This window comes from Drosophila novamexicana, unplaced genomic scaffold (genome assembly GCF_003285875.2).
Source record: "Drosophila novamexicana strain 15010-1031.04,08,12 unplaced genomic scaffold, DnovRS2.1 tig00000512-arrow-arrow-pilon, whole genome shotgun sequence".
NCBI lineage: Eukaryota > Metazoa > Arthropoda > Insecta > Diptera > Drosophilidae > Drosophila > Drosophila novamexicana.
In genome coordinates, this window is record NW_020824809.1 from 352905 (window position 1) to 370831 (window position 17927).

The following is a 17927-nucleotide window of genomic DNA, read 5'->3' on the forward strand; positions in this document are numbered from 1 at the left end:
TTTAAATATTGCAAACATATTTTTGCAATGAAAGAACAGATATACTAAATGTGTAGTAGTTTGTGGAGATCAATGAGGCTCCATTAAACGCTTCGCCAGTCACTTTTTGGCGTATTTGTTCGATATTAAAACAAGTGTTGAAAGGAAAAAATTAGGTCGGCTGATACACGGCTTACTCCTCATGAGGATAATCATAAAGTTGGCAGCTTTCATTTCATGTTCAAATATTATGGAGAAGCACGAATACCTCGCTTGGTATACCCCTTCTTAAATTTCACCAACCTCCTTGATAACTTATATATAGAACTTTAATCAAGTTGCTTGCCTCAAATAATGCTCCATTTTTCCATGATGCTCTAAAAGTACATATGTAAGTTTGTAAGCATGTATCTTTAAGTGGTTATCCGACTGGGCTTGTATATATAAATATAAATGTATGGCAACGCTGCATTCGCAGTCAAAGTGAAGTAGTTTGTGTTGTTATTGTTGCGGTTCTGTTGTTGTTGTTTGTTTACCAGCCATATCTTATCGGCTTATCTGGCATACCAAAGGGGCACTGAATTGCCAGTTGTTGTTGATGATGCTGGTACATGTATTTCTGTGTGTATAAAGATACTTCAATTGAACCTATTGTAATTAATACGAGTGCGCGCTGCTGCGGACACTAGCTGGATGGAAGGGCGGAGAGTGTATTTCTCAATGCTGTCAGTTTTAGAACATTTTTTGCGGTCTATCAATAAATAAATGCGAAGCCCCAGCAAAGTCGCCATGTTAATGAAGGTCGGTGGAAACCCAACACACACACACACACACACACAAGACACATTCCAGTCGTAGTCTAGGAAGCACTAATGCCTTTTGGGTCTTAGCTCGTTTTGTTCGTTCTATCCCATATGTGGGAGGCGAGTGCAACGCATGTATTTGACAATCCAAAAGAAACCAGATACATTCAAACAATTTCATATCAATTAGCTATACGAGTGGGCGGGCGCCTTTGCTGGCGCCTCTAAGTGAATTCGATTAATAACTGGAGTCGGCGGCAGTTCGTCTGTTCTTTTTTCAAGCATTAGTCAGTGCACTATGGCGATAGGTAAGTGGCCCATTGATATGCTGTGGACACCAAATTTTATTTGCCTATATAGAGCATTATTCCTTGCGTTCGACAAGGTTTAAAATTGAAATAGTTTGATGGCTAAGCATGATAATTGCATAATGAATATGAATAACAAATCTTTATGCTTTGGAATGTTTGTTCATAAACTATTTCAATATTAACTAAATAATTTATTGTTTTCTAACTGCAAAACTCAATGCAAAGAAGTCTTTCTTCTGCTACTATTTACAATATCAACAACAGAATCATAATAAAGGCATATATTTTTAGTTGCTATTTTGTAGACTAACATTTTTGATCTAAGAGAGTAACAACAGGCCGCTTATATACGTTATACGTTTTCAATCAAGAAAATGTCTGAGAATATTTGCAGCTTATCCACTTGGAGCTCGCATTCGTTTTAAACGACTTATTAAATCTACAGTAGCAGCAATTGTCCGGCAAACTGTTGCTCCGCTCTTTCCCCAACAGCCCACTTAGCTGCAGTTGTTGCTGTTGTGTTCAAAGCACTGCATAAATATTATAAGTCAAAGTCCAATGGGGAAAACCAAGCTGGTTAGTGGAAACTTGCTGCCTTTTTTGCCCGGGATTTTGCTTCGAAATCAGTTTCTCTTTTGGTAGCTGGTGTCTGCCGTTTTGTAACTTTTACTGCTTCTTCTCTAAATTGTCAATTGACTAGGTTTTGTACATGTTGGGAGCACTTAAGTATTATGGTATTCATTGTGTTTTTTGCTTTATTTATTTATTTCGGAATATGATTGGTGTTGGCAAAGCCATGTTAGTGTTGTAATGCCGAGCTAAACGTTATAAAACTCTCTAGGAAATGGATGAAAATGAATTGAAGAATATTCATCTTCAAGCCACGCCTCGAGCCAAATTTAATTTTGGCAGTGAACCAAATCCTAAACGGAACAACATTTTTATTTATCTTACCATAGCTTATACAGGCAAATTCGAGAATATTTTATAAAAGTTAAAAATCAAACAGTTTAATTAAAATTGCGGTGTAGACCAAAACCTGGATTCGTATGAATTTTTCCCATACGCATTTACTTGCTTTGATATTGCAAATACTACGATAAAATTATAATTCGATGCCTAGTTAATATAATAAACTAAGGCCGCAGAAAGGCGTTGAACAGTTCCAAGCAAATATTTACAATCTGTCGCGGATTTGCATGAAAATTTGCTTGAGTCATCGGCATGGATCGTCGGCAATACCATTTTCGGAGGTCATAATTTGGCAACATATGTTCATGTGTTGTGCTAATATTATCAACAAATAAATATGCTTCGTAGCGGAAAACATTTACATTTCTAGGCCTACAGTTTTGGCTGACCCGTATCCTAAAGCTAGCCCCGTAGGGTTAATAAACTTGTCTTCGCGACTATCATAAATCAACACCTTTTATTCAGTTTATTATCTGGCATAACAAAAGCATTTAGCAATCCCTTCGTATGGGTGCTGAGACTCGTTTAAGCTGCTTACAGATCTACGTCTTTTGTCAGCCTCGTTTGACGCTTATAGATGTTGGCGAATATGATACTCGTATGTATGCACAGTTATTTTGATTGTTGAATTTTGAAAAAAAAAACTGAAAACAACTTCAATTAGCTGATAAATAGTTAAAATGGCTGGCAGTGTGCCCCAGCAAGTTCAGGTATTGACACTACCCGATCATTGGGGCTTGTACGCGATCGAAACTTTAAATTAAACTTTATCTGCTGTATTTAGTTCCTTAAGTAATATGAATTTTAAAGCTATTGCTATACATAGAAATCAATCATTAAGTGCCAATCAACGCTGAAGAATTTCCAATTGAAGCTAATTAGGCATTTTTTTTATGATCAGTGATATGTTTACTCACATGATTAAGGCGTGCGGCGATTTTGGCATGCTCCTCCTGGTAGGCCTTGCGGGCCTTCCGCTTGTCCTGTGACAGATGGGAGAGTTTGTCGCAGATCACCTCAAGCTGTTCGGCATTAAACTTGAATTGTTTTGCCTGTTGATCCAACTCATCCATAAAAGATCGCCAGGATTTTGTAATAAGGCTGCCTAAAATGAGTTCCAAGTAAATAGGCTTTAATAAGAATAATTGCACTGCAAGCTAAATAAATGTTCAATTTACTTTAGGCTCAAAAATGTTTCTCTTGTGACTCATGAACGATCAAATGTCGCACCCTAATTACCAACACATTTTGCTATCGGGAAGAAACGAACTCTACTTAAATGATTCATTCACGTTGTAACAGAATCTACTTAAATAAGAGCCAAAAATACTGAAGTGCTTTTACGGTTTAAATTCATACAATAGTCAACCTGAGCTAGCTAATTGTAAACAATTCCTGGTTGATAGCAAAATATGTTTGCACTTTTGTAACATTTTATTTACCTCGGTCTTATTACCATTATATCATTAAATCGAGCTGTACGTTCATTGTCAAGGTGAAACTAATTTAAAACAGGTCACCAAAAACATGGCAAACGTGGCAAAAATTGCCAAAAATAAAGTAAAACAAATTACGGGCAGCTGCAGCTTCTGGAACTATCTGGCAAAATGCAATATATAATTTCGTTTAAATTGTACACAAAATTTGTTTTGCGCTTGCACCGAGCGGATACATTTGCAGCCCAGTAGAGAAAAAGCAGCATCAACTAAGCGTTTGGCAAACAAAACTGACACGGAAAATCACACCAATTATTTATTTACGAGTATATGTGTACGTGTGTGTCTAGATGGGAGCGAGTAAAGGCAGCTGCATTTTGTCGACAGTTTGATGAGCTTAGATGGCAAGCTGCAAGGCTGTATCTTTCAGATACAAAAATATACGCATACATACATTCTTGTCAGAATGTTTTGCCACCACAATTATCAGCGCAATGATTGTTGACTCTTGTACAGGTAAATTCCGGGAAAGACATAAGAAGCGGCTGTCTAAATTGGAACTTGAAATGCGATCCATTCACACAGTTGTGAAGGTGGCTGCTATCAAATTCGTACCAATATCAACAATTATTATCACCCATTGGTCGTTGTCACGTTTAGGTTTGGTTTGGGCCAATAGTCGGCACTGAATATTCCCTGGACGGCAGCCAGCGAAAGTGAAAGCTTTCTGGCGCATCAGTCGCAGTCTTATCGTCCGCCGCCATTTGTGACTAATGGCAGTAGGCTGTCCTACAGAGTCTTGAGCCAGGGCTTTCGAAGCGGGCTTCACGCGCGGTAACAACCTTTTCTCGTGAGTAATGCAGACGTTTGTTGTTCAGACAGCTCAGCGTAAATTCCAAAACGTGAATATATGACGTAGGCAAGTCCAAGTACATATGTAAGTTCATCATAAATTGTAAATAAAATCAGAGAATTAAATGCACAATTTTCGATCGCGTTTGACATACACATTGAAGAATGTTTCGAACTAAAAATGTGTTTACATGGGTTGACACATATTATGCATTTTTTTAGATACTTTTATATTTTCTCAAATTTAAACTATTTATATTTATTTATATTTTATGCAAACGTTAAAAACAGAACTTGTCGAACAATTTATAAACGTATAGCTGCGCAAACTATTGTTACTCTTTTGATTTTCATTCGTTTGGCTTCAAGCCCATTTTAAGAATTTTCTTGTTTATCGGTTCAGCTTTTAGCCCTGAAAATGAAATCAGTAAATAAGGAGTTTTCCGATACCGTCAACGTACCATAAAACTGATTAAGTTATTAAAGTCATGTCATTTTTTCCGTCCGTCAGTTTCCCATAATTTTGAATTTACTATTACAAAGCTTGGCTTATATCAAACGTTTCCTCAGGTTGTTATATCGTATAGTTATCACATTTTAAAAGATTTATATTGACACGACTGCTGATACATGTCTTCCTTAAGAAGGCAGTACCGCGAAAGTGAGGAGTTTTCGCCACGCGGGGCTTTTTGTGTATGTCTGTATTTGCCGCAATATGCGCAAAAAGTTCAAGTGTACTATTTTACAAAGCTCTGAGGTACGGGGTATATTCTAGTCGGGTCCGAATAATTTTCTATTTGAGTTAGAGAACAAAAGCTGGGAGCACAAGTAAATGCTATAACCCCTTTATGCAATTCTGCAGTACACACTCGCATATCGCAGGCCAATCAATGTGAAAGCTCTCTCTAAGTTAAGTATATATGGTATTTTGGGAGCGAGCTTACCTTGCATTTCATCAGCCCGATCAATTTTCAGTCCTTGTTGAGCGACGGCTGTCAAACCGATTGCGTACTCCTTGTCGCATTTGGCTTTCATTTGGATGGATCGTTTCATGGTCTCCATAAGACGCAGTTCCGCGTCTTGACGCACGATTAGTGCCTCGTGTGCGGCGCGGCCCTGCAGGGCCGATGAAAAGCCCATTTTGGCTGCGTCAATTTTTTTCGAAATGCTCGAAATTTATAGAGTTTTTAAATGTTTTGCCAATGAGTCACAATTGCATGCTTATATTGATTGGGCCGGGCTAAAAATGAAACAGCAGTGGAAAAACTTCACTTAAGAGACTTGCGCAACACACACGCATAACCCAAAAGCACATACACACATATATATACACATATATACACACACACACCCGCACACAACACAAAAAAAAATGCAGACATATGGCAAACACTTGTTGCATGCCAATATTTATGGCCAACCCGCATGTGCGGCTTATTTCCACTCTCTTTTTGACACTTTGTCTGCTGATCGCACTCCGGCGCCTTCTTGACGCTCTTTTTAAAACGCTCCACTGCCGCTGGAGCTGAATCAATTATTTTTGTCACACATTTTGCGATATACATTTAAAGGCGCTCGCGCAGCCAAAATAAACTTTCACATGCAGTGGTTTTCTTCTTCTTTTGCACTTGCCGCGACATTTACTACATTTGCTAATACAAGACGACTTTTGATTAACGACATCATTAAGAATGCTGCCGGCACCGAAAACTCCAAATAATTTTTACACTTGACGCTAATTAGGGTGTTATTTTTTGCATGACAATAAATTTGCATGATTAAATGTCATTAAAACGTGTGCTTTTATCTTGTATTATTCGTTTGCATTTGCAGTTTTCATATGATTTTCCAAACTGCGTTCTTCTCTAGTTCTTACTATTTTCGTTACAGAGCCAAACTTGTTTTTCCCGCTTGCTGGCAAGCAAACAAAAATAAACATTGGCCCAAACGCGGCGACCTGTGAGGCAGTCATAAAGGAAACGACGCGACGTCAGCGGCGCACAGAGCAAGTACGTGTATCTTACGGATACACAGATACTGATACTGATACTACGCCAGACCAGATTCTGCTTGCCGCGCCACAAACAACAGTTTGATGTATTATTGTCTGTGCGTGTTGCTGTTCGTCTATATAGGAGTTACCAAGTCAACTAAAACATAAACGGGTTAGACAGCCGCAGCCACAGTCGTAGAGACAGCCACAGGCAACAGCAACAGCAACAGCAACAGCAACAGCAACATCAACAACAACTTCAACTGCGCTGGGGAACATCTGCAGTTATAGATAAATTACAACAACAACCAGAACGTGTATACGAAAGCGCCGTTATATGTGTATATACAATTGTAAATAATGTTTTAAAAACTGCACTAAACATTATTTACAACCCAACATTGACAGGCATATGTAATATATATGTGTGTGCAGTGACATTTATATTTTCTTTCTTTCTTATAAACTGCTTTTAACACGTTATTTAGGGGTTGGGGCTGTCACTTGCGATTCGCGTAATCGGAGCGCAAATCTTTGCAATACATTATCTATTTATTAACATAAACGTAAATAGATCTTTCTATATATGTTTTATCAAACTGTTGAATGCCCGCCCGACCCGGTTACCATGGAGACAAGTTGCGTATCGTAAAATGCTTCGATGCCTCACATGGCCATTTCACAAAGCAATCCAACGGATGCCAGAGTCACAGAGCCAAGTGCCGCACAGAAATCAAACCTTAACGTACCGAACCGAACCGAACCAAACCGTTTGCCTCGAATGCTCAGCGCGAACTGAGAGTCAGCTAACAAAGACGATGTTGACAAAGCCGAAAAACGACGCCGCTGGCGACGATGCGGTGAATGAGCAACGCGAGCGCCATAAGAGAGCTCCAGAGAACCGGTTGAACGTAACCCAACAAACAAATCGAGCATAACAAGAGTTCTTGCACTCTCAGCTAGTTCGGCAATACGAAGCGGGAAACTTACAAGTGTTGTTTTCATATTTCAACTGAAATTCTTTTAAACATTGTCTCGCTATTTAAACATTGAAGCCTTATCATGTTCTGTACTTTACCTCTATTAAATGTCGTAAACAGGTAGCTTGTAGTCTCCAGGACTTTATGTAGCGGTGTTATTTTCACTTCGAGTTGAAGTGAAATTAAATTACAAAATTATTTCTAAAACAAAGCTAATCTTTTACACTCGCTTACTAAATAAAAATATATATTGGTTTTGTGCAGTGTCTTTTTATCCATCCTTCCGTATGAGCACAACTTCTTTCAGCGCAATTAGAGTTTGGAATATATACTCGTCAGATGACGTATGTCATCTATGTCAGCTTTAAGGCTTGAATTATCGGATTTGACATGCAGACTACTCATAAACTCATTTATAGATTAGTCTAAAATATTTTGCCTACACCCATTAGGTATGGCAAAGCGAAAAAATCCTATCGCCAATATCATATTCATAAACTTTTAAATTTGTTATTCTTTGTTACGCTTTATTTTATTTCATATCATATCATGTTGATAATGCTTATAAGAAATTGTGCGTTTTTGCAAGATAATACCCAGCGATTGCCTTTGATTTCATTGCCGGGAAATGAACCTGACTTTGAATAGACACTGCGGTAGACATGCAGCCTGTTGCCCATGTAACTAGTCCAAACCCCGCCTGGTTACCTTTATTGTTTTGCCAGCTATTCATTGGTATGTGTGTTGTCTTTTGGATATTAGGTTGCCTGTCGCTGTCTATGCGACGACCAGGGTTTGTTCCAGTTGGTCCCAGACAAAACACCCTGCAACCTCATAAACTATTCAGCTCGCCTGCGACACTCCGAGTCACTTTATGAGCTATGCTTATATGCTTTAAATTTACTTGAAAATTTCCTTCTTTTTTTTTAACATCAGTTTCGTTCAGTCTAGGTAAGAATATATTTTACTTGCAATTTTAAGAAAGAAAGCACCGCAGCTTCATAATAAAATTAAAATCTAACTTTATTTGAAGCGATTGTTGTCCTTTATCTCATAAATAAAATTGAAATGTGGCGATAAATTTTAAAATACGCTTTTGTGGGAAAAGGTAAAATGAGGAGAATGCACATTTGAAATGTTTAGACAAAAGCCGATTACTGGCAAATACGTAAACCTTTAAAAAATTCGCCTTGAATTGAGCCTGTTGAATAAATTAGATAAAAATTACAAGATACAAGATCTACTTAGTTGAATTCTTTCCCCACTTATGCACATACTACATCACGACACAACATGAAGTCTCTGTGAACCAGGATTGGAAACAATAGGAAAGTGACAAGCTCTAAAATTATGTAATATCTAATGCTAACAAAATAAATTGCCTTGGGTTGAGTGCAAGAGCAAAGGAAAGCAAATCGCTTATGGGGCTGAAAGTTACACATGTTGACGAATGTTTATGAATAGTGAAGTTGTAGGAATTGTATAATATTAAACATTAACACTCATACACACATTCCATCAAGTATTTGCGCTGGCATAGAAAATATTTAATAAAGCATATGCTACGCCAATGCACAATTAAACTTAAAAGACACGACGCTTGTTGCGCTGCAAACAATAGAAATTCCAGCAGCTCCTTGCTGTTTAGCATTCCGCTCAGATGGAACGTTTTGAGGGAGCTGGCACTACCAGCACCCATTTATTGGTATGTGTAAGAATTCATATGACAACCACAACAACTATAAACACGGCAATGATCACAAGTGCAGCGACAAAAGTAAGAACTACAATAAAACGTAAGAATGCCCAGCGCGAAGACTCCCTAGAACCGAGCTCCTTTCCAAAAATGCATTAGAAACAAAAATGTTTCCTCTTCGCTCAGACCCACACTATGGTATATGCGTTCCTGAATATCTTCTGGCAGCCGATAATCCAAATCAGCGTATTTAACAATATGCAAGATTATAGTTTCTATAAAAGTTTAATCAGTTTTGGGAAAAAATTATATATGGTATTAATCTGTACATTTACGGCATACCTAATTTAATTTAATAAGCCAAACAAGACCGTAGACTGGCAATCGCAATGAAGGGAATTTCTGGCTGTTGTAGACCTTTGCAACCATTATTGATACAGGGTATAACATGTAAGCAACGGTAAAAATGCCCAAGCGATCTGAAGAGGTTTCGGAAACGCATTTATTGAAATTACAAGCTCTTGGAAACAACGGCTAAAGCCACCAACAAATGTAAACATTTTTAAAGAAGCATTTTTTTTACTGAAACTTTCTATTTATTCAATACAGAAAAAATGATGTGTATATAAAATTAACAATATATACATATTACGCACAAGCTTTGCTTCTTACAAATTCGATTCACACATTGATTCGCTCAATTGATTTTAATTAATGTTAATTTGATGCCTCGTAGTTCAAGATGTAAAAAGGAAAAATGAATATTTTTGTTGATAAGTATTTTCCAGACAGCACGACACTCTGGAGGAGGATTCAACAGAATGTTTATAAAGGTTAATAACTATTCCTTTTTTAACATTGATTAGATTGACTATATAATTTTGTACTTATCCAGGCAATTACTCGGCAATTACTAATGGAAATTTGTAAGTAATGTGTCCCTAACCCGTTGTCCGGGCCTTTGACGAAACCACATTAGCACCCGTTAAATATCAAACGTAACCGCAAGAAATTCTCATTTTCACACCAGTATAAATGCGACTGCTACGCCTAAATGGTTCACAGACAAGTAACACCTTCAGAATGGATTCCGTTCCGTACAACTACGAGGACTTTACATGGGTACCAAGCCTAAGCTATCGGCTATGCGGCTATGAAATACTAGATACAGGCAGGACACGTCGCCATATACTAATGCGGATCTATCACTTGATCTGCGTGGGCAGCCACGTCTTTTCTGTTTTGTTCATGATATACCGGATAATCGAGTGGGATTCAATTGGGAACGATGTCGCCCTGATCATACGTTATGCTACTCTGGTAACGTATGTCATCAACTCTGACACAAAATACGGAACCTCTCAACAGAAAGACGCCTTCAAACGGCTTAATAGTAAACTTTCGGCGCTCTTTCCAAAGTCCACGCAGGCACGGATCGACCATCGCGTCAACGAGTTCTACTGGCCACGCCCACTGCTCATGCTAATTGTGGTGTATTTTGGATCGTCAGCTATGGTCGTATTAGGACCTCTCCTGCAGTCGGGTTATATCTATCTAATGGAGAATCGCTTTCCCTTTATGCATTGCTATCCATATTACATATTTGATCCACAGCAGGACCCATTATGGTATTACTTTGTGATTTATGTTCTGGAGTGGCTGCACAGTACCTTGATGGTCATATCGAATATGAGCACAGATCTGTGGCTGGTATGCTTTGAAGTTCAGATATGCATGCACTTTGATTACATGGCGCGATCTCTAGAGAGTTACCAGCCTCACTGGACGCGTGACTTCGCCGATAGGAAATTCATTTCCGATCTGGTGGACACGCATGTCCAATTATTAGAGTAAGTATGTGCCAATTTGCAATGGTTAGTATACTTACCATTTCAGCTTGTAGCCTTCAGGATGACCTCAATGGCATCTTCGGTGGCTCACTTTTGTTAAGCCTGCTTACAACCTCGGGCGTATTCTGCACTGTGGCAGTTTACACTCAACTTCAGGGACTAAATCTAGAAGGAATTACCTACGTCGTATTTATGATGACGGCAACTTCTCAGGTTTACTTGGTTTGCTACTATGGCGAATTAGTTAGGATTTTGGTACCTATTACAGGCAGAATATTTGAAATTATATAACAGACAATTCATTTCTTCAGAGCACAAACATTACCCATGCCGCCTATAACCATAACTGGTCCGATGCAACGCCGGCTTACAAAAAATTATTGTTGATTATCATCACACGTGCACAGAGGCCGGCCGAATTAAGCGCCATGGGCTATCTGCCAGTATCGCTGGACATTTTTAAGCAGGTAGGTAAGCAGCAGAGCCAGGATGAGGCGTTTACTACAGTCTAATTTAAATCGTAGGTTATGTCAGTGACTTATCGCGTCTTTGCGTTGATTAGACAAATGATCGAATAGAATGTGGATGCTAACATCTTTCTTCATTTCTGGATATTTATTGCCTTACAATTCACAGTGTATCTACATAGTTCACGTTAAATACATATGTACTACGCTCACTTTGGATCCGTCGGTAACTTGAAGCCCACAAGGTCCGCTGTGTCTTTCACAGTGCGTTCGCCACGTCCATGATAATCCTTGTATAGCGCGTTGTATTTGCGCAGACTACTCAGGTAGGTTAAATATGTTTGACCCAGAAACATGGCCTCGTTTCGGGCCTTGCATAGCTGCTGATCGGTTGTTTCAAATTTTTTGTACTGCGCCAGAATATAGCGGGCCGCTAAAGAGTTTTTAATGCTGCCAGGATCATGGGCAGCTTGACGCAGCTCGTGTAACAAGGCACGAAGCACTTTAGTTCCAGCCATACTGTGGAGAAATCTTTGCTTTTGTATTGAACTTGTAACAAATAGTAAATATTTACGATTATGTGATTGCCGAAAGAATTAGGAATAACAGCTGCTAGCTACGGAGCTGCCACCTGTTCGCAATTGTATGTCATATTGCGGCAGCGCTGTATTAATAAGTTGGCAGTTCACTTCAGATGGTTAACCAGGGCGCTTACATAAAGTGGCCCAGCTGTTTTTAACTGTGCGTGTAATTTGAACTGAATGTTAAAAGAAATTAAAATTTGATCAATTTAGGAAAACCGACCTACTGCTTGCAATATTGACTTTGAGTCGCATTGCTCAATTAATTAATTTTGATAAAATACAATTTTTTATCAGCATGGCAATAAGTTTAAGAACCGTTGACCTAAATGGTTTTATAAAAGCAGTTAAAAAAGAATCACTTTATGGCAGCATTAAGAAAGCACGTGAAGTTGGTTGCGCTGCACCCAATTAGCCTTGCCAGACCATCACAAAATATATGGACTTCGATCGGCTTGTGTTTAGCTAATGTATATATGTATTTTGTAACTTCATATAATTTTTAAGTTGCAAAATTACTCGTAACAAGCATGAGCCAGGCCAGTAATAGTAAGTGAACATGGCGAATAAATTGACGTTAATTTCAAAATTGATGTTCCTTGGACAGTTATGCGTCTTGTTTTATTACAGTTAAAGGGTTCGAGAGACAAAACAGCGAATGTGCTAAATGCCATTAACAAAATTGAAGAGGCTGTCAAAAAGCATAAGCCTCGCCTCGTAACCTTACCCGAGTGCTTTAACTGCCCTTATGGCACAAAATACTTTCGTGAGTATGCGGAACAGATCCCGGATGGATACACCAGCCAGCAGCTCTCGAAAATAGCTCAGGATAATCAGGTCTACATAGTGGGTGGCACAATTCCGGAGTTGGGCGAGAACGATGCCGTATACAATACTTGCACCGTATGGGGCCCCACGGGCGACCTATTAGGCAAGCACCGCAAAATGCATCTGTTTGATATTGACGTGAAAGGCGGCATCCGTTTCAAGGAATCTGAGACACTGTCCGCTGGCAACGACTTTACTATCATCAGCATTGATGGACATAAGATTGGGATTGGTATTTGCTATGACATTCGGTTTGAGGAGATGGCACGGCTTTATCGAAACAGTGGGTGTGAAATGATCATATACCCGGCCGCTTTTAATATGACAACAGGTCCTTTGCATTGGGAACTTTTGCAACGTGCGCGCGCAAACGATAATCAGCTCTTTGTGGTAACTACATCGCCAGCTAGAGACACTTCTGCAGAGTACGTTGCGTATGGCCATTCTATGATTGTGGACCCATGGGCCAAAGTCGTCAAAACCGCTGGCGAAGGCGAGGAAGTTTTGGCAGCTGATATTGACTTTGCCTTGGTGGAACAAGTACGCCAACAAATTCCAGTGTTCAGCCAAAGGCGTCTTGATCTGTATAGCACCGAAAAGAAGTCCAAGTGATTTATTATCGCATTTATCAATTATAAATATTGAATACTCTTAAAATGTGAAATTGTTAATAGTCCGCTCGCTGAGGGGTAGATGCTGTATCCGACTCGCTAGTTGCTGACATGTAATTCGGGCGTTGTACCTGACCGAAAAGCGCTCGAATAGCTTCATCCGTGGCCATCAGTGGCTGACTAACAAATTCCAGGGCCTGAAAAGCAATACATGTACAATTCCATCGGAAAATTGCTACCGCCCATTAACTTACTTGCACAGCGTACTTCTCTGCATCACAGAGCGGGCTCGTTGTGGCGCTTGACAGCTTGAGCGTTGTCTCAGGAATGCCCAGACCTGAGTGCAACACCATGCGTTGTAGTATATTTAAGTTCTCTGCGCTTAGACTGATAACATCCGTGGCGGGCAAATTTAGATAGCGTATTTTGGCCAAGAACTTCAGCTGCTTTAGTATGTCTAATTGAATTTCCCGAATTTGATGTGTGGTGTGCATCAGTTGCTTGGTTGATTCGTTAAGCATTTGATTTTTCTGCGTCAGATCGGCTTTCCAGCGGGCTAGCTCCTCGACCATAACGCTGCTGGCCAAAAACTTGGAGCGCCATACCTCGCACTGGCTGGCCAAAAATTCGATTTGTTCTGTGTGTGTGGTTAAATTGTTGGCCGTATCGAGCAAAGCGCGAGCAAGTTGCAATTTATCCTCTGTTAGCAAATTGACGCGGGTTTGCAAATCCTCACCAACGGAGGCTACCAACAGGCTTTTGAGCTCCGCGTTTACCTGAGTCTGGAATTTATACTGCGCTTGAAAATGATCGCGCTCCTGGCGGGTTTTCGTTAACTCTTCCTTCAGTCGCTGCAGTTCATCGCTGCCTGCGTTGCTTGTATCAGCGTGCTTTACATCTGCATCCTCTAGGTCTAGTTCAAGGGTGCGCAACGTAGATACCTGGTCCGCAAGCACTCCAATGTCTAAATTATTTTTGCTAACCCGCTGAACTTTGTGCTTGGCTGTTTGCTGAGCAGGTGTCATGGAATTCACGGCACCTGGATATGGTTCATAAGGCACGAATTTCGGTGGCTTAGTTTTCTTATGCTCCGGCAGTGGTTCAGAGGTGCTCACCAGCCTGGGCTTGAGTTGGACGAGTTCACCCTTAGGCAGCACAGGTGCAAGGCTCCGGCTCACAACTTCGGAGCGCCGGTAGAGTGTGTGTAGTCCAGGCAAGGGCAGAGGCAACGAACACAAGTTGCCTACGGGTGTCTTATGCACAATTACCGCTTCTTGGACCACAGTACTATCCTTACGCGGCAATTGCGACCGCTTGACCTTATTAACGACTTGGAAACTGGCTGATGTTCTTTCCTGTTCTACTTTCGTAGTTGGTGCGATTTCGGTCTGTTCCATGCCGTCACCACTGGTGCGGCAAGCGTGCACCTTTTCGCCATCGTTCGTTAAGGCATCTGCATCCATGGCAGTAAAATTAAAAAAAAAAAACTGCTTAATATCAGTAAATATAACAATCAATTTTGTCAGCTTGTTTGCCAGCAAAACAAAAACAATAGAAACGAAGAGCTGCCAACTCGGTAATTAAACTGCGGTTGTTGCCAACAAACATTTTAAGCGTTGCCAATCGCGATTAGTTGTGAAAAATCGATAATTTTTGATTTGCCCAAAGGAAATAAACAACAAATTGGATACACTCTGTTATCTTTTTTGCCAGTGACGCATATTTGTAAAATTACAAGTCAAGAGCTTGCTCGTATCAACCTTATCGTCCAAACCTGATGCTGCCGGGCTAGTGCAAATTATATCGGATAGCATAAATGCTCTACCGGCAGCTGTCCGAGTATGTCGACAAAAGAGCGTGAGCTGCTTAGAAACGTAAATGAGAAAATCGAATTAATTGAGCCAAGCACTGGAAAATTGTTTTTTGAACACAAAACTGAGCTAGTGTTTATTAAACCGCGCTTAATGCCACTAAAGTCTCGCGCCTTGGAGAGTCTCGAGGAAATGCATCGCGAGACAGCTCGCCAGCTGCAACAAAAACGCACGAAGCGCAACAAGAACAACGCTGGTGAGCTACACCAGGCAGCCGCATAGGCTGCGGCCTCTTATTATTAAGTCTAGCACATTTTCGCAATCGTAAACAAGCACCTAGAAATGGCATACTTGCTGACATTCGGTATCATCGGCGCTTTGTTCCTGGCCAGTGTGATGCTGTATCGCTATGGCAACATACCACGTCAGCATATCCTTGTAACGCTATCCGTGCTGACGGCCTGGTGTTTCTCCTTCCTGATAGTGTTTACCATACCGTTGGACGTTACCTCAGTAGGTAATTCATAATATCACTGAATAAAATATTAAACAAGAATTCATTATTGCAGACGCTATATCGACAGTGTGAGGAGAAGCATAAACCGGTTCCAGAATCAGCAGTGGGAAACACCATGGGCAATGGCAACATAACAACTACCACTATCACAACAAACAAGTTGCACCCCGATGTTTGCCAGGAGCCTTGGGGCATGGTGCCAGCTTCAGTATTTCCAAATTTATGGCGCATCATCTACTGGAGTTCGCAGTTCCTCACGTGGCTAATCATGCCGTTGATGCAGTCGTATCTGAAGGCGGGTGATTTCACAATCAAGGGCAAACTGAGGTCGGCATTAATCGAAAACGCAATATATTATGGCTCCTATTTGTTCATATGCGGCGTTTTGCTCATTTACATTGCCGTCAAGGGCGTATCGCTGGATTGGCAGAAATTGAAGGCGATCGCCTCATCAGCTTCCAACACTTGGGGCCTGTTTTTACTGATTCTGTTACTCGGATATGCTCTTGTAGAGGTGCCGCGTTCGCTGTGGAACAATGCGAAACCGGGATTTACGCTGCAATATGCTTACTTTAAAGCTGCAAAGCTCAGTACGGAAAAGGCAGAGGCGGAGGAGCATGTAGACGATGTTCTCGAATCGCTGCAATGCATCAGTCGAGCTGTACCCAACAATCATGAGTTACGTCCGTGCGTCGAGACAATAATGCGAAAAGTACCCATTGAGCTGCAAGAACGAGCCAGTCGAAATTTTGCGCGCAGCGGAGGCAACGGCATGGGTGGAACCACCTCTACCATCGTACCCTCAGAGAAGGCGCTGGTTCGTATACACAAGCAGGTGATCAAATCACTGCAAACTCTGCAGCGCACTGAGGCACTTTGGAGCGTACAGGTTAATACGGTTCTGCATCTGGAGGATGTGGCTCGGAATATACACTCGGCGGAACACCGCTTCAAAACAGAGTTTCCCCGCCAACGCTCGCAACTGGAAAGAATCTGTTATAGCGCCACGATACAATGGTACTGGGAGTGCCTATTTAAGGCGCCGTTTCTCAAAGCGTTGTGCGTTTTAACGGCAACAATGTCCGCAATGGTCGTGTGGAGCGAGCTCACCTTCTTTAGTCGCCACCCAGTGCTCTCCATTTTCGCGAATGTTATCAATGTGGCCAACGCTAGCAATGACTTCTTTACCATTGAGTTATTTTCTATGGTGGTGCTGTGCTACTTCTTCTACTGCACCTACTCCACAATTCTACGCATTCGGTTCCTGAACCTGTATTACTTGGCACCGCATCATCAGACCAACGAACACAGCTTGATATTCAGTGGAATGCTGCTCTGCCGACTAACGCCGCCCATGTGTCTTAACTTTTTGGGGCTCATTCACATGGATTCGCACATAATACAGAAGGTGAGTTAGCATAATATGACTGTCATTACGCCATTATGCCATTAATTTACACTCGCGTTTTTACAGCGTATCATGGAAACATATTACACACAAATAATGGGTCATATGGATGTCATTGGTATTATTTCGAATGGCTTCAACATTTATTTTCCCATGTGTATGCTAGCATTTTGCCTCTTCACCTGGTTCAGTTTGGGCAGTCGTGCGCTCAACGCATTGGGCTTTCAACAGTTCTTACAGCATGAAACTATCGCCACGGAGCTGGTGCAAGAGGGCAAGGATTTAATAGCTCGCGAGAAGCGACGCCGACAGCGGGCCGAGGAGGCAATCGCCAGACGGCGGGACTTTTCGAGACCTGATACACTGTCTAGCCAGGATTACATTGGCAAATATCGTGGCGCTGCCGGCTTAAGTAGTGGGGGCATTGCTGGTCCATTGACCAGCGGTCGTACGCCAGCTGATGGTTTGCTACGAGATGGTGACGTAAGTTATGACTACGCTGCGGTAGCATCCTCCTCCGCGCTGAACGTACCACGCTCGCTGTCGGAAGAAATCAATGATCGTTTCGGTGTCAGCACTCAAATGCAGGTCGGTTTCCGTGGCGCTATCGATCAGGAAGATGCATACGACGAGGAGAACGAACATCGCATTGTTGGGCCGCCACCACGGGGACTTTTTGATGATGTATAAGCTCGAAAATTGCGTTGTCTATTTATGTCTATGTATACCTTTATATATATTATCTCAAAAGTTCTTTAGTTAGTTTAATTTACGTTTAAGCTTTCTCGCTGCTGTTCCTGTCACAAATATTGTAAACATTTCAATAAAAAAA

General features: G+C 41.0%; 7 protein-coding genes across 12 annotated transcripts in view; 4 read left to right on the forward strand and 3 right to left on the reverse strand.

Moving 5' to 3' along the window:
* LOC115761899 (tyrosine-protein kinase Fer) overlaps window positions 1–7118 on the reverse strand; it is a 29218-nt gene extending 22100 nt beyond the window's left edge. For 3 of the 5 annotated variants that reach the window (XM_030703913.1, XM_030703912.1, XM_030703909.1), the window contains exons 1-3: window positions 6974–7118; window positions 5298–5593; window positions 2983–3170 (exon numbers count right to left, since the gene is read on the reverse strand). In XM_030703913.1, the coding sequence (XP_030559773.1) occupies window positions 2983–3170; window positions 5298–5493 (384 nt within the window). In that variant the 5' untranslated portion in view covers window positions 5494–5593; window positions 6974–7118. Of the gene's footprint in view, window positions 1–2982; window positions 3171–5297; window positions 5594–6973 lie in introns of those variants that run through there. The other 2 variants (XM_030703910.1, XM_030703911.1) reach the window with 2 other exon arrangements.
* A 2571-nt stretch (window positions 7119–9689) lies between these two features.
* On the forward strand, window positions 9690–11513 carry LOC115761941 (odorant receptor 85f). 2 transcript variants are annotated; one of them, XM_030703976.1, is made up of 6 exons: window positions 9690–9855; window positions 9918–9948; window positions 10053–10872; window positions 10926–11127; window positions 11184–11339; window positions 11397–11513. In XM_030703976.1, the coding sequence occupies exons 3-6, from the start codon at window positions 10058–10060 to the stop codon at window positions 11448–11450; spliced, it is 1227 nt and encodes a 408-aa protein (XP_030559836.1). In that variant the 5' UTR covers window positions 9690–9855; window positions 9918–9948; window positions 10053–10057; the 3' UTR covers window positions 11451–11513. The 2 variants fall into 2 exon arrangements, with proteins under 2 accessions (XP_030559836.1, XP_030559835.1); XM_030703975.1 differs by having other exon boundaries at window positions 9918–10872.
* On the reverse strand, window positions 11469–12009 carry LOC115761943 (protein FMC1 homolog). Its single transcript, XM_030703979.1, has 2 exons — window positions 11914–12009; window positions 11469–11858 (listed from the first exon to the last, which is right to left on the reverse strand). Exon 2 carries the CDS (start codon window positions 11855–11857, stop codon window positions 11549–11551), a length of 309 nt encoding a protein of 102 aa, XP_030559839.1. The 5' UTR covers window position 11858; window positions 11914–12009; the 3' UTR covers window positions 11469–11548.
* Window positions 12010–12348: 339 nt separating this feature from the next.
* Window positions 12349–13376, forward strand: LOC115761942 (omega-amidase NIT2). The gene is made up of 2 exons (XM_030703978.1): window positions 12349–12469; window positions 12528–13376. Exons 1-2 carry the CDS (start codon window positions 12451–12453, stop codon window positions 13358–13360), a joined length of 852 nt encoding a protein of 283 aa, XP_030559838.1. The 5' UTR covers window positions 12349–12450; the 3' UTR covers window positions 13361–13376.
* A 20-nt stretch (window positions 13377–13396) lies between these two features.
* LOC115761938 (golgin-45) lies at window positions 13397–14882 on the reverse strand. The gene is made up of 2 exons (XM_030703973.1): window positions 13614–14882; window positions 13397–13556 (listed from the first exon to the last, which is right to left on the reverse strand). Exons 1-2 carry the CDS (start codon window positions 14820–14822, stop codon window positions 13416–13418), a joined length of 1350 nt encoding a protein of 449 aa, XP_030559833.1. The 5' UTR covers window positions 14823–14882; the 3' UTR covers window positions 13397–13415.
* Window positions 14883–15022: 140 nt separating this feature from the next.
* Window positions 15023–15542, forward strand: LOC115761945. The gene has a single exon (XM_030703981.1). The coding sequence runs from the start codon at window positions 15201–15203 to the stop codon at window positions 15450–15452; it is 252 nt and encodes an 83-aa protein (XP_030559841.1). The 5' UTR covers window positions 15023–15200; the 3' UTR covers window positions 15453–15542.
* LOC115761937 (LMBR1 domain-containing protein 2 homolog) lies at window positions 15513–17906 on the forward strand. The gene is made up of 3 exons (XM_030703972.1): window positions 15513–15683; window positions 15740–17095; window positions 17162–17906. Exons 1-3 carry the CDS (start codon window positions 15513–15515, stop codon window positions 17783–17785), a joined length of 2151 nt encoding a protein of 716 aa, XP_030559832.1. The 3' UTR covers window positions 17786–17906.
* The last annotated feature ends 21 nt before the right edge of the window (window positions 17907–17927 follow it).